The sequence below is a fragment of the Peromyscus californicus genome, unplaced genomic scaffold (genome assembly GCF_007827085.1).
Source record: "Peromyscus californicus insignis strain IS unplaced genomic scaffold, ASM782708v3 Scaffold_9__1_contigs__length_137607984, whole genome shotgun sequence".
NCBI classification, from domain to species: domain Eukaryota; kingdom Metazoa; phylum Chordata; class Mammalia; order Rodentia; family Cricetidae; genus Peromyscus; species Peromyscus californicus.
The window spans coordinates 98,256,255-98,270,882 of NW_026294617.1; the positions used below are offsets into that span (position 1 = coordinate 98,256,255).

Consider the following 14,628-nt stretch of genomic DNA (forward strand, 5'->3'; position numbering starts at 1 on the left):
TCCTGTGGTTTATTCTATTAGTGCTCAGCTTCCTGATCTACTAATGCTCCAGACTCAGGTGCAAGATTCAGACTGCTTGCAATTTGAGAAGCAGGAAATCTCAGCCAAGACACTTGGCAAAAAGTACTGGAACACAGGAGAGGTCTGAGGGGCAAAGAAAGGAGATCAAAAGTCTAACTGTCAAGTGTCACTTACTCTACAAAAGCCTATTGATTGGATAACTGCAATCCTCCCCTTAATAAGCACCAACTAAAATGTTTACAACTTCTGGTTTTCTCTGAGGCTGGAATCTCATCCGGGAGGGAGGGAAGGAATTTGAGGTATAAAAACCCACTTTCAGGATGCGGGTGCTAGGGGTGATTATGCGATTGGAAGGACGCAATCTCATCAATCTGCTCACTACTATTTAAACATACACCAGACAAGCTTTTGCACTAAATAATTGTGGCTTTATTTTTCTTTCACAAAATACAAAGTGTTGCACCACGTGATAGTAGTGTTTTAACACAAGAAAATCCCAAGGTGTTCATTGGGAGAGGGGTGGGTTCTACAATGTTGATTTGTGTCATTCTTAATATTAAAGGAAACTGTCATGACAACAGATGCTGACCAGGTAGAACATGCAGGTTATTGCTTAGAACTTGCATAAACTGTAAAATGGCACACATACAAAGATTACAAACATTTCAAAATTTTACTGAAAGTTCTGAAAAGATACTTACTATCCCTTCAAACAAAGCACAACCAGAAACCAAAATCAAAGAAACTCAATTGTATCTTAATTACTGATACATCTTAGTAATACTGGTTTATAAATTATCTGGTCTTATGTTTTATAAATAAAACTCTTCAGTCTTATGGAAATAAGTTATTAAGCATATTTTGAGAGGCTTCCAAAATCTTTATGACAATATTATATATTATAGCATCAGAGAAAAATTGTACATATCACTATAGTTAACGCATGTACCCCAGTTTTAAAGTGGCCTTTGCAAATAAGATCTATGTTGAAATGTTATTACAAATTCAATAACCAAAAAATGTCGTAGCTTACCCTACTTTTAGGACTATCATTTACACAAAAATTCCCTAAGTAAAAAGCAGACATAATCCTACAGAAACCCATCGAGCAGGAAACAAAATACAGAGCACTTTCTATTTACAGCTATATTTTTAGGTTCAATTAGCCAAAAAGGAGCAAATGATTATAACACACATAATAGACTTACATAAAAATGCAAAGAAAAAAGTTTGAGATGGTGTCTAACAAGTTTCCAGCCAGAGGTATAGAGCTTATAAATCTGTGATTTAGAAATCATTTCCATTGTGTTTGGTCTTTTGTGTAGGGCCTGATATCAAAACTGCTGCTCAGAGTGGATAAATAAATGTAAACTTTTTTTTATGCAAACAAATCCATCTTTTGAAGCTGCCTTCTGCTATCGAAAACAAAGTATGACATACTATCAAGAAACTAGAAGCTCAAGTCTGGGTCACAAAGGTACCAGGACTCAAGTCCCAGGGTGTTGAACTCCAGGAAACATTAACTCATCAGCTAGTAGTTTGTTTTTAAATAAACAGTACCACAGAAGGCTTTTCTATTTGAAAAGCAAGACTCTAAAACAATTTACCACAAGCCAGACCCTGTCCTCATCAAAACAGCTCCATTTTACACCCTCAATACTGCCAAGGGGTCTATAAAGAACATTTATATCATTAATACGCCTACAATAAATCCCTAGCTGAAACACTTTGTAAAACTCTTATTGCTAAACCAGTTTAAGAGCTTACAGATGTTTAATAAAACTATAATTACCTTTGTTTCATGTTGTAAACAGGTATTATTACATGCTGCTGGCTTCCTGTAGCCTATTAATAATTGTAGTTTGTCAGATCTTTCTTTATTAAACTTCCTACAATGCTTGTTTCCATGAAAGAACCTATTCGTAAACTTTGAAACTTGCCGCAAGAGATTGAGAAGCATACAGATGACTGGGGATGTCTCAGAAGTTGACACAGAAAGGTCCTGGCATATGGAAAGGGGACAGTGAAGTCTGTGGGGCATTAGAGAGTAGAGAAGGGCAAGCCAGGTGAGCTCACACAGAAAATTCTCAATAGAGGAAGAAAATACCATCTTTGAAAGCAAAAGCAGTCTTGCTGTCTCCTCCCACACCAGGTCCTATGGGCTTTTCTCATTTCTGCTCACATCAGGGTTGGCTTTCAGTAGCTTTAGTGTGAGCCAACTGTAGTTAAGGCCAGGAGGTGTGTGTGCGCTTTCAGAGTCTCTTCACACAGGAAGATTCTCACTGGTGTGTTGGCTCACACCTGCCGAAAAGCACTGTGCCATTCTTGTGACAAAAAAAAAAAAAAAGTTTGCTTTCGATGAAATCCAAAACACACAAATGCATAAGCTTTATGAAACATTATTGATGCCCATAACTATGTGGGCTTTTCAACTGCACAAGCCACTGAAGTACTCAAAGCAAGGCAATGCAAATACACAGGTCTTTAGGATGCTGATTTACATACTTGAAACAATGCAGGAACAGACTTATCCAGATTTGTTAATAGAGTCTTGTGGGACATGTTGGTTTTTCTTAAAAATGAAAGGCAAAAAACATGTACATTAGGATGGTACTTTTCCCTCTGTGCCTCTGTGACAAACGACATTTCCAAATGCCTAAGAAATGCCACCAGCAGTCCATGAATCCTCAAGAAAAACTTGTCTCCAAATGCCCAAGGTCTCAGAGGAAGCAATTAAAAAATCTGACACTTGAACAAAAACTGAGTTAAACAAATTATTAAAATTCATGAAAGAGTTTCATCCAAATACCTATAAACTAGGCAATTTTCCAACCAGACCCTTATGGACCCAGTTTATCCATAACAGAGCAAACTGACTCTCAGTGATGGTAACAACCTACCATTCTTCCATAACTGGCCCATGAACCAACAAAAAGTAGTTAAAATTTAAAAAGCCAACAACATACCATAGTAGTTTGAGTTAATTTCTTTGCATGCATGCGTAATGCATGCGTAACTTCATTTTGAATTTCAAATAAATGCAGACAATCCTCTAAATGATTTTAGACACAAGAGTGCAAATTCTATAAACCCAAGCTTGAAAATTTCAGTCTCACACGTAAAATACTGAATGCAGGATCCACGACCTTGCATGCTATTAGTTATTTTTGCTCTTTTTTAAGTGTCATGAGACATTTTCTAGAGTGCTACACATTCAGATTGTCACTAATTTTTTCTAGAAAAATAGAATTGCTTAAAAATTTATACCAATTTGCTTTTATTTTCTATAAAGATTTTAAGAGTTGTTAAATATCAGAATGCCTAATAGACTCATTTAAATTAATCCACGTAGCCAAAATACTTAATATCTAAAATATCTAGCAAAAATTTGTCATTCAATAAATGAAAATTTCATTGTTTTAGTAAATATTATGTTCTGTCTTTATTTGTATTTTAGGTTGATAAACATAATCACAGAACAGCAAAATCCAGCCCATTGAAGGGCTGGCTTACAGTGGCAGTTTACAGAGCATTTCCATGGTGTTTCTCTTCTATGAAAAAGCATGGAGAGTTGACTTTTGGATGCTGCCACTAATAAGGATTGTGACCAAGAGGATGACAAATCTTAGTCTAACGTTTGATATTCTGAATATACTTATTTGATGACTGGCTATACCAATCAATGAAAAGTAATGGCCATGACCTTTCAAGCAGGAAACAATTATTGCCTACATGGAGATTCCTAGCTATATGCTGTCATCATTTTGACGGTGAGTTTAAAATCTGTGTTTAGAACTGTAGCAATATCCAAAGAGTCAAAAATATTTATCTCAAGATTTATTCCTTTTTTAGTGCATTTCCAAAATAATTTTATAATATAAATGTCTTCTTTCCTTAAAAAAAAAGCAAACCCACTTTTCTTGTAAAAGAGCTGAGAGCAATATAAAACCACTTGCGTTCCTACATCTTCACCCTTTAGACAACCAATACTCTTGAGTGCCTATGATGCAGACAGCAATAAACTCAGCAAGCCATTATCAATGTAACATTAGCTGCTTTAAAGAAGCAGCCCTGTCTTTTACATTACCTTATCTTTCAAAAGTAAATATACCTGATTTTATCATTTGATTGACTGAAATTTCAATTTCCATCTTTAAACATACTAGGTCTTGCCAGACTCTATCTGTATTAGACAATTAAATTAAGCTGCATTACATTAAATATTTTGATTACATTCCACTAGCCTCCTTTCCTCATTATAAGATGAATGATGAAAGAGAGTCTAACTCTCTCCTTCAATCCAAGACTCTCTATGGATTAGATCTTTTGGCTTAGGTTCAGTTAAATTCAAGTATTCACCACTAATTGAATTAAGACTCTTTTTTTCTTAAGAACAATCATTAAAGTCAAGTACTTCAGAAGAAAATAAATAAAGGCAATAATAGCTAAATATATAATTCTATTCTCTATTTGGACTGCAAGAACCAAAGTAAAAGTACACACGTATACACACACACACACACACACACACACACACACACACACACACACACACACTTCCTTCACATAGAATGATAGTTTTGATAACCTCAATACTTGGGGTTAAACCACCTTCTTCCTTCCTTCGTGCTCAAGAATAAGAAAGCAAAGAGGAAATTAGCAAGCCTGAGTAAAGTCTATGAAGAAAACACAAACACTACACTTGTCTGTAGTTTTACCCATACAAGGCTGATTTCAGGAGCATGACAGATGCATTCTGGGAAAGACTGGTATTCTGGTGTCAGGTTTGGAACTCAGGGAAGATTTTGCAAGAAGAAAGATATTTTTCATGGAAAAAGTACAGGGAAACAGAGGGGAAGGCAGAGATACTGAAGTCACGTTCCTAGTGCATCCTCCTAGTAGCCTAAGTAGTCATTTATCAGCATGCACTTTTAAAAGACCTTCATCCCTAAGGTCCACACAATGGGTCTTAAACCTGGCCTGACAATAAAATAAAAAAAAATATATAGTTGGATAAAGCACTAAACATACAAAAAAAGTGGCATCTGAAATCTTAAAATGCAAGAAATGTTTTCAAACATGATATTGTCAAAGTGAGTGAAATACTCCATCATAACAGATGAATGCATATCCAGATGAAATTGTGTCATTTCTGATGGCCTAAAGGAAAGGATGTGTTAGCAACTTAGAAATTAAACCCTACACAGGCACCGACATTAGAAGAGAACACAGCACAATAAACTGAGCGGCTTACAGACTCAAAAGCAGTTCTCATTCCTTCAGCAAAACGGGTGGCATATCAAGGCCACCAAATTACCAGTCATTTTTCTGCAGAGAATAATCCCCATGTGCACTGAGAGTTCAGTAAAGTTTCACGACTCTACTTATAACTTTTATTTAAACCTTTCAATTCCTATCCATGCTCAAAATGCAGAAGGAAAGAACTCTTGGGAGTGAAAACTAAATTTTATTTTCTCTTTTCTAAATATAAAAAAGAGAGAGGGAAGAAAACACTGAAACCCTGAATAACAATCATAACTAATAGAGCAGCATAAGAGCATGCCAGGAACTCATCTATTAGTAGACACGGCGTGAGGAGGCATGAAAATGGCTTATGGAAGCAAAGGTGTTTGATGAAGCACGCCTTTAATCGAGTTTCCCATTCTGAAGGCTAGTCTTGGCTTTCTCCTGTCTGATGAGAGAGATAACCTTGATGCATCCTTTTGTAATTTTGATCATCCACATGACATTCATCACATCCAAAACAAAACAAGTAGTGATCCAGATACACTGGACTGCAAATCCAAGCCTTATGTAGGGCTCTGTTCCGTACACGGAGTACATAAAGAAATACAGAGGCGGTATTGCAATGATCCGCACTGTGAAAAAGACCACTGTCATGAGGATTCCATTGATGACATTGGCTTTGGAAAACTTGGGGTACTTCAGGGCTTCAAAGAACCACCTGGAAAAGAGAAAGAGAGAAACATCACACTTATTCTGCAGCTTGGGAATCTACCACCTTACTCTCAAGTTTTAGGCTATAAAAGAATTCAAGGAACATCTAACAATTTGCATAGAGGGGCTGGGGAGCGGCTGTGTGGATAAAGTGTTCTCTGTCTGGTCACAGAGACTTGAGCTCTGCATCTTGGAGAAAAGGTTTCCACAGATTAAAATGAAACCACACAACTTCAAACTGATCCCTGTAACCTACCTCTGGTTCACAAAGGGGCTGGAGAGCTCGGCAAGCAGGCGAAAATTGGCAATGTATGAAAGCACTCCATCTTTCTGGATAAGAGACAGAAACAGTGTCAGGGACTCATCAAAATATACAAATGTTCTAGAAATAGCCAGTCACTCCTATGTATAGGCCATCGTTATAAAAACAGACCAGGTGTCTACCTTTTATTTTCTTCTTTTTTAAAAAGTATTTTTCAGGTGTATGAATGTGGGCCTGAATGTTTTTATGGGCACCATATGCATGCCTGGTGCTCTGGGAGACCAGAGAAGGTCTCCTAGATCACAGTTACAGACAGTTGTGAGGCATCGTGTAGGTGCTGGGAACCAAACCCAGGTCCTCTGGAAGGGCAGCCAGTGCTCTTAACTGCTAAACCATCTCTCCAGCCTCCTGATTTTCTTCTTCAGACTTTAGAGATGTGCTTAGAATTCTACAGGTGATAAAAGATGGTCCATCACATATTTAAGTTCACTTAGCACTTTATATTCATCCAGGGAAAGAGAAATCAAGCAACTGGTTCACACTGAAGTAACACACTCTACCACCCACCATTACAGCATCCTCAAACTACTCTAGGAAAAAAGATCACATAGAAATGTAGACTTCTAAAGTTAAAGAGTTTTATAGTAAATGCCTCTGGGTATTCTTTTAATATCCATTATGAAATAAAAGTGCTTAAACATCTCAAAAGTGTAATTATCCTACACTGTGATAATTAATCTGTAAGCAAGTATATATTTTGCTAAACACAACACTAGATCTAGAAATATATACCTGTCAATTGGAAGATCCTAGAGCTAGAACACACACACACACATACACACACACAGTGTGGTATTGTGTTCCCCAAAATATTGTGCATGCTAATAAACTTATCTGGAGTCAGAGACAGAACAGCCACAATATTAAATATAAAGGCTAGGCAGTGGTAACACACACCTTTAATCCTAGCATTCCAGAGGCAGAAATCCATCTGTTCAAGGATATAGCCAAGCATGGTGACTCATGCCTTTAATCCCAGAAAGCGAGCCTTTAATCCCAGGGAGTGATGGTAGAATGCAGAAAGGTATATAAGGTGTGAGGACCAGAAACTAGAAGCATTTTGGCTGGTTAAGCATTTGGCCTGGTTAAGCATTCAGGCTTTTGAGCAGCACAGTTCAGCTGAGACCCATTCTGGATGAGGACTCAGAGGCCTCCAGTCTGAGGAAACAAGATCAGCTGAGAAGTTGGCCAGGTGAGGTTAGCTGTGGCTTGTTCTGTCTCTGATCTTCCAGCATTTCACCCCAATAACTGGCCTCATGTTTGATCTTATTAATAAGAACTTTTAAGATTCATGCTACACACGAGTGTGGGGGGGGGGTGTTAAAACTGCCATGAGGCAAATGGGGTCACTCCAGCATGTCTAATCCTATCAGAGTTGTAATACATCTCAGAGAAAAGTCTCCCCACCCCCAATCCAGTAGATGCACACAAAATTTGGTAAACTATTTTCTGGCCAGGTATGCCATGCTAAATTAAAGCAACATGAAGCATTAAAAATCTAAAGTTGTTTTTTTCTTTTTTAAACTACTTATCTACATAATTATTTGGGGCGTTTACAATTCAGCACTTGACCATAGAATTAGCTTTCCTGGAGCTATTTTTCCCCCTATTTTACAGTTCATTGTCGTGAGATTGGAATGTATGAATAAGAAGGGAGGAGGGATGGCCAAAGAGCAAACCAGCAAGCTGGATGAGGGGTCAACTTGTCACAGTGACCCAGGGCACTGCCACTTGAAGCCATGTGTAGATTCAGGCTCTGTGTGGGTTTACTGATTTCACTATACATGGTGAAAGGTAACAGTGCCTGTTAGTAATAACAACACCAACTCAACAAAGTGGTTGTTTTTTTTTAATGACAGTACAACATTCTACAACCATCCTTACTGTCCTTTTACTTCTGTTGAACAGTTAAACAGGCGATACTGTATGTTTCTAGAATATATAACACATTTTAAGAATAATATAAACTAATTAGAATTAGAATGAGTTTAAAGATAACATTTTTCCCTGTCCCATGACACAGGGTACTTCTTTTCTGTTTTCTTTCTCAGTAACATTTCTTCTTTTCCAGTGACTACCCGCAGCCAGAAGGGAAAATTTGTAAACCCAGGTGTGTAAAACTACGACAATGATACATGAGATTCACTCTGACTTGCATTTCAGCTCCTCAGCCAACCAAGCACCAGTTTCTATTGTCAATCCACTACGACATAAGCCCAGGTTATATAGTTTCCCAACAAAGATGCTAGAATCTAGAATGCGTTATTAAGTTTCCTGTTCCCCAGAAACATCTAGTCACTTTGTATCTAAAATCTTGTTTTAGGAGACCAGCTGTTGTCAGTTAAGTTCCTTTGGAGGTAGGAGGGCATCAGCTACACTGCATATTTCTGAATAACCATGGTGTTTTCATACTTAAAGTAGACAGGACTCTCTGATAAGCTATAATAGACTCCTGTTTGATGTGGCTCCCATTTGCTGGTAAATTTTGTTGTTTTTGAAACAGTGTCATATACAGCACATGTTGACTTTGAACTCACTAGGTAACCAAAGAGGACTCTGAACTCCTGATCTTCCTGCCTCTACCTCCTGCTTCTACCATGCCTCAGATTAAGTGCTGCTATGGGCAAAACCCAGAGCTCTCTGTGTGCTAGACAAGCACTGAACCACTGAGCTACATTTCCATCCCATAATTCATACTGAAGTTTTGAAGTTACCTCATTTTCAAAAGCTGAGTAACTGCTTCATTGTATGATTTTATTTTCTTGCAACAAACACCTTAAACAACTCAAATGAAGATGGTTTCTTCCTGTGGCCTCCTCAAAAACCAAAGAGCTCTGAGAGACTGTCCATAAACATTTGATTTACTGTACCATTTTTCTACATTTCATCCTCAATGTATTAAGTTGTTCTGGAGGTTTTGGTGAAATTTATAAGTGATTGAATACAAAATCCTCAAAATCAGAAGTTGTGTACAGATATGCAAGGAATTTAACAGGTAATATCTTTCCCCATTTTGGCAAGACATTTATACACTGAAATTGGCCAAAGATGTGCATGTGTTCCCTGCCAAACACAAGATGAGCAACACCTCATCTGCATGTTAACAATATACCACCAACTCTTATTTTGAATTCAGTGTCTAACTCTGTTCTTCAAAACACACCCAAAAGCGGGGCTTGGGGTGGGCACTTTTTGTTGCCATGACTCGATGTGACTACTGAAGAGCCGAACACTGCTCCCATCTGACATCTCACCCAATCAACTCTGTGTTGCAAGAGGTCAAAACACCTTTTCAGCCCCACAATCCTCCTCCCTGTACCCATTCTGTCAAGAGGATTTCTGAGTTGCCGCCTGGGCATTAGGAAATGCAAGTTTGCTCAATGTCATGTAGCAATCAAGACAAACATATGATGTGTATGTTCATATGGTATTGTCTAAGCTAACTCAAAGCCGGCTGCTTTCAGCTGAGCATCAACATCTTTCTGCAAGATGGAAAGGGCACAGCTTGATTTAGACATAGCTGCCCATTGCATCACAGACTTGAGAAAGCCCACGTCCTTCTATACCTTTACATCTTTCCAGCCAAAAGTGTATTCATCTGGGAGGGTTGCAACAAAGAAATAGGTGGTGGGTGAAGGGTACAATGTTTCAGCAAGAGAACTCAGTTTTAGAAGCAGAGGTCTGAGGTGAAGGTGCCATGGGATGCATACCTCTGAAGGTCAAGGGAATTCTCTGCCCACCCTTGCTGCCAGCTTCTGATGGTCCCTCCACTTTGGTGGCCTGACTTCTATCTTCACACAGAATTCCTTGGCCCAACCCACTCCTTTTAATATGGACATCAGTAACGGTTTATTAAAGACCCAGCCTACTGCAAAATAAACGCCTCTTAACTAATTACATATGCAAATGGACCTATTTCCACATTCAGAGGTACTGGAAGCTAGGAATTCAACACGGGAATCTTAGCAGGACCATAATTCAATTCATACCAATGTGGAATCCCCAATTCTTTTTCTGCATATTGCATAGTATTTCTGTTTTGACTATATTTCTCTTTAATTCAATGTTATGAGTCTTTCTATCTGCTTATTAATAGTATATATTTTTCCATATACAAGAATGATGACCTTCTTTTATCAGTGATGTCTGGGCATTCTAGTAGTATCATAAACCATCTCATTTTCATTACATAAACTCTGACAAAATATAGTCACTCTAGAAAATTCAACCTTATAGATTAAACAGTGCAAATCAGAACTGTCAGTCCAACACCCAAAGTCTATGAGGGACTATTGCTGTTCACAATTACAACATACTTCAGTTGCATCAGAATGTCCCAGTGATGGGTGATCCATTATTAGAAACCGTAAATCAGAGTTGCCATGGATAGTTTCACATCATGGGATAGGTTTCCTGGGATGTAGGATTTTCAGCGACACATCTTCCTTGGGTAAGTCACACTCATTTTTGTTTTACTATAAGTTCATTTTCATACATAATAGAAGTCACATTTGCAGCTAGGAAACACAAGGATGAAAAACAGAACATCCTGACCTCTCTACTTTGCACAGCATGAAGAAGCACTTTAAAAATAACAGGAAACAAATTGCTACTCACATTGCAAGCTCATGCATATTTTATGTGTATTCTTAATAAAAATTGTGGTGACTTCTTAAAAGCACAGATGAATCTGTCCAGAAGAATTGCTTAGAGGGGTTGGAGAGATGGCTCAGCAGTAAAGAGAACTTGCTACCCTTGAAGATGTGGATTTGGCTCCCAGCACCCACATGGCAGCTCAAAACCACTTGTAACACTAGTTCCAGGGAACCTGACATCCTCTCTGGTCTCTGCAAGCACCAGGCACCCCATGGTGCACCACACATACACTAAGGCATACTCACACATACATATAAAAATAATAAATCCATCTTTTAAAAATCAATTAGTTGGAGTATTCAACTTAAAAGCAGGTTGACTCTCAGCACAGTGGCACACATCTGTTTCCTAGCACTTAGGAAGATCCTAAGTTATAGCCAAACTACTCTACATAACAAGTCCCCATGTCAAAAGAAAACAATGTGTTTTTAAAGAAAAAAGAAATTAGAAGAACAATGTTTTAACTATAAGTTCTGTACTGAATTAAAGCAAGAGAGATGAACTTTGAAATGAACATGAAAATATATATGTAAGTCTTGGGATAAATTATGCAAAGGAAAAAGTTATTTTTAGTGGGATTCTTACTTGAAGCAGGGACAAAAGTCTTAGAAATATTTTGTTACAACAATCCCTCTATTTTCTGGTTGTTTCTGTCTGTCTCTCTGTCTGCCTCTGCTCACCCCACTTCTTGTTTTGTTTCGAGACAGAGTCTCACTATATACCCCAGGCTAGCCCTCACCTGTGATCCTTGTGGCTCGACCTCCAAGTGCGGGGACTGTAGACGTGTGCCACCACGTCTCGCTGAGTTATTCCTCACTACAGTGGGCTCACATGTGCACTAAGCATGAGTTCTTGTTTTGTAGGGTAAATTTCCTCCCTCACAACATCATCTCTCTCCCCTTGGCTAAAGGCAGCTCTTCGTCCAGTCTGTTCTTTTGCTAACGGCTTTCTTCTTCCTTGGGTCAGGTGTTTTAAGGCTGTAGCACGTGACATAATTATGTTCAATGTTTACAGAATGTGACTAACCAGACATCTACAAAATACTATGACCTAATATGTTCCAAAAGTATACCAACTTCCTTGACCAGTGACTTCCTGTGTCCTCCAAAACACAGCTTTCCTGAAGGTAAGAGCCACTGCTAAAATTTGTGAGTTTTTAAAAGTTTTTATTTATTGACCGATTTACTTATGTGTAGGGGTGTTTTGCCTACAAGTATATATGTGCATCACATGTGTGCCTGGTGCCAATGAGGCCAGAGGAGGGACTGCATAACTCCTGGGACTGGAGTTAGAGTTATGAGCTGCCATATAGATGCTGGGAATTGAACCAGGTCCTCTGGAAGAACAGCCAGTGCTCTTAACTGCTGAGCCATCTCTCCAGCTGCCCCTAATTCATTCTTTCTTTCTTTCTTTTTTTTTAAATAATGAAACTTAAAGTTTTTTAATTTTTAATTTTAATTTACTGGTTAATGGTAAGCTCAAAAGTATGTTCAGGAAATACATTACATTGAAAACAGCTGCTGATCACTTCCTCCAACTCCTTTCATAGCGTCATAGAATAAAATGTGGCTGTTAACCAAGGCACCAAATTAGTACCAGAGGCAACATAACTTTATGATGTCCTTTAAATATCAAGTTACTGCTAAAAATAGTACATTGGAAAACATCTTTCTCTAGCCATATTCACCCAAAGTGCAAATCCTCCACATTAAAGAAAAGCTGAGGCCTTCTAAATTCTGTCCTTCCCAAGGAAATCTCCACTCTCTCGTTTGGTTCCAGAGGCTCCAAAGTATGGTGCCTGGAACAGAGGGCAGGGAGCCTGATGGAGATGCACAGGGTGTGTGTTAATGCTTTATTTCTTTTTATTTTACGTGCATTGGTGTTTTACCTGCATTTACGTCTGTATGAGGGTGTCAATCACTTTGAGCTGGATTATAGACAATGCTCCCAACTGCTGAGGCGTCTCTCCAGCCCAGGTTTTTTGTTTGTTTTTGGAGTATCATCACTGTGTGTGTGAGATCGCTGTCTGGGGTGCATGTGGCGCATGGCCTGTATGGAAGGCAGTGGACAATGCTGTTAAAATCACTTCTCTCCTTCCACCGTGTTGTAGGATCTAGAGACGGTCTCAGGCTTGAAGAGCAAGCGCCTCGACCTATCTGCTGAGCCGTCTCAATGACCCCTCTTATTTTCTTTAATGTTCATGTGTTCTATGCACGTGTCTCAATGAGTGTGTGAGGATGTACTCACCTATGCCTGTGCTTGTGGAGACCAGAGGTGGACATCACCTGTCTTCCACTGTCCCTTTCCTTTTCTCACTGAACCTAGCGTTTACCTTCTAGAATCTGATTATCTCCCTCCCTCCAGCACTGGAGTAACAGATTCACATCGCCAAGTCAGGCTTTACATGGGGACTGGGGATCCAAACTCAGGTCCTAACACTTACACAGCAAACACTTTGCCCCCTGAGCCATCTCCCCAAGCCTGGATATGCATATTCCTTGAGCCTGATCCCACATGTACTGACTCTGCAACCCCAGAGCTAGAGACCAGTCACCTGTGTCTTCACAGGCTTGCAGGTGAGTCCAGCACATAGCAAACCAAGATGGCTTGGGATCTTTATGTGCCAAGGAGCTAGCTCCCTTCGCTGTGGTTAACGATGGCTTACAAGCACCTCTACCATACCATACAGTGTTTTCCACAAGAATCTGCTGCATTTCCTCTAGAAAAGTTTCCTCCTGACCCTTTAACTCCCAGTGAGGTCAGGTTCTCCACAGATCTCTCAGCTTGTCTGTTACAATGACCAGTACCTGCCAAGGACCTATAATCCTATGCCTTGTTGTCCACAAAGCCTGGCACAGCAGTTGACACATTTTTCCTGAGCTGAATCTTGCCCTAACAGGAGCCTCACCTCTGAGGCCAAGAGCTCACTCACCTCTGAAGAAAAGCCAGTTAGAAACACAGGGTTAAACCCTTTCCACTGCACATTATCTTACACCGGCAGACCAAGACAGAACAATCTCTGAAAACGGACATCACGATTCCTTCTCTCTGGACATGCAGGCTCCTCCCAGCAAGGGTGGAAATGCTGCCTCCTTCTCTTTGAACTGGGTTGCCACTGGCCACTCACTTGATTGCTGGAGTACCGTGGTATCTATGTTCTGTGTGCTCCACAGCTGGGGCAGGAGAAGCCCTGCTTCCTCCCCAGGTCTCCTGCAAACATCCGTTTTAGAAAATACCTGCCAGGTGCAGGAAGCTGAAACCTCTCCGAGGAACCAATCACACACTGGTGCTGTTTTACAGGTCTCACTGGGGTCCCATCAGAGAGCCTTCGGCACCTGCCAGCTGCATGAAACCTGCTAAGAATATCCTCTCTCTCCCCCGCCCCCTTGCTTTTTGAGACAGGGTTTCTTTGTGTAGCTTTGGCTGTCCTGGAACTCATCCTACAGACCAGGCTGGCCTCGAACTCAGGAGATCTGCCTGCCTCTGCTTCCCAAGTGCTGGGATTACAGGCGTGGTCCACCACTCCTGGTTCTGATTTCTTTCTTGTATAGTGCATCATCAGCTTGCCAGCTCTATCAAGTTCTCTGGCTACAGATCCTACACCCATTTTGTGAACTGTAAAAATACATGACATGTTAAGTTAGAACTTCCACTCCATCCCTTGGTTGGCT

The 14,628-nt window shown here is 39.7% G+C and overlaps 1 protein-coding gene across 2 annotated transcripts in view; it reads right to left on the bottom strand.

Moving 5' to 3' along the window:
• Nucleotides 1-427: 427 nt before the first annotated feature.
• Nucleotides 428-14,628, bottom strand: part of Tlcd4 (TLC domain containing 4) — a 54,659-nt gene continuing 40,458 nt past the window's right edge. For both annotated transcript variants that reach the window (XM_052730425.1, XM_052730426.1), the window contains exons 6-7: nt 6,236-6,309; nt 428-5,986 (exon numbers count right to left, since the gene is read on the bottom strand). In XM_052730425.1, coding sequence (XP_052586385.1) covers nt 5,668-5,986; nt 6,236-6,309 — 393 coding nt within the window. In that variant the 3' untranslated portion in view covers nt 428-5,667. The remainder of the gene's footprint in view (nt 5,987-6,235; nt 6,310-14,628) is intronic.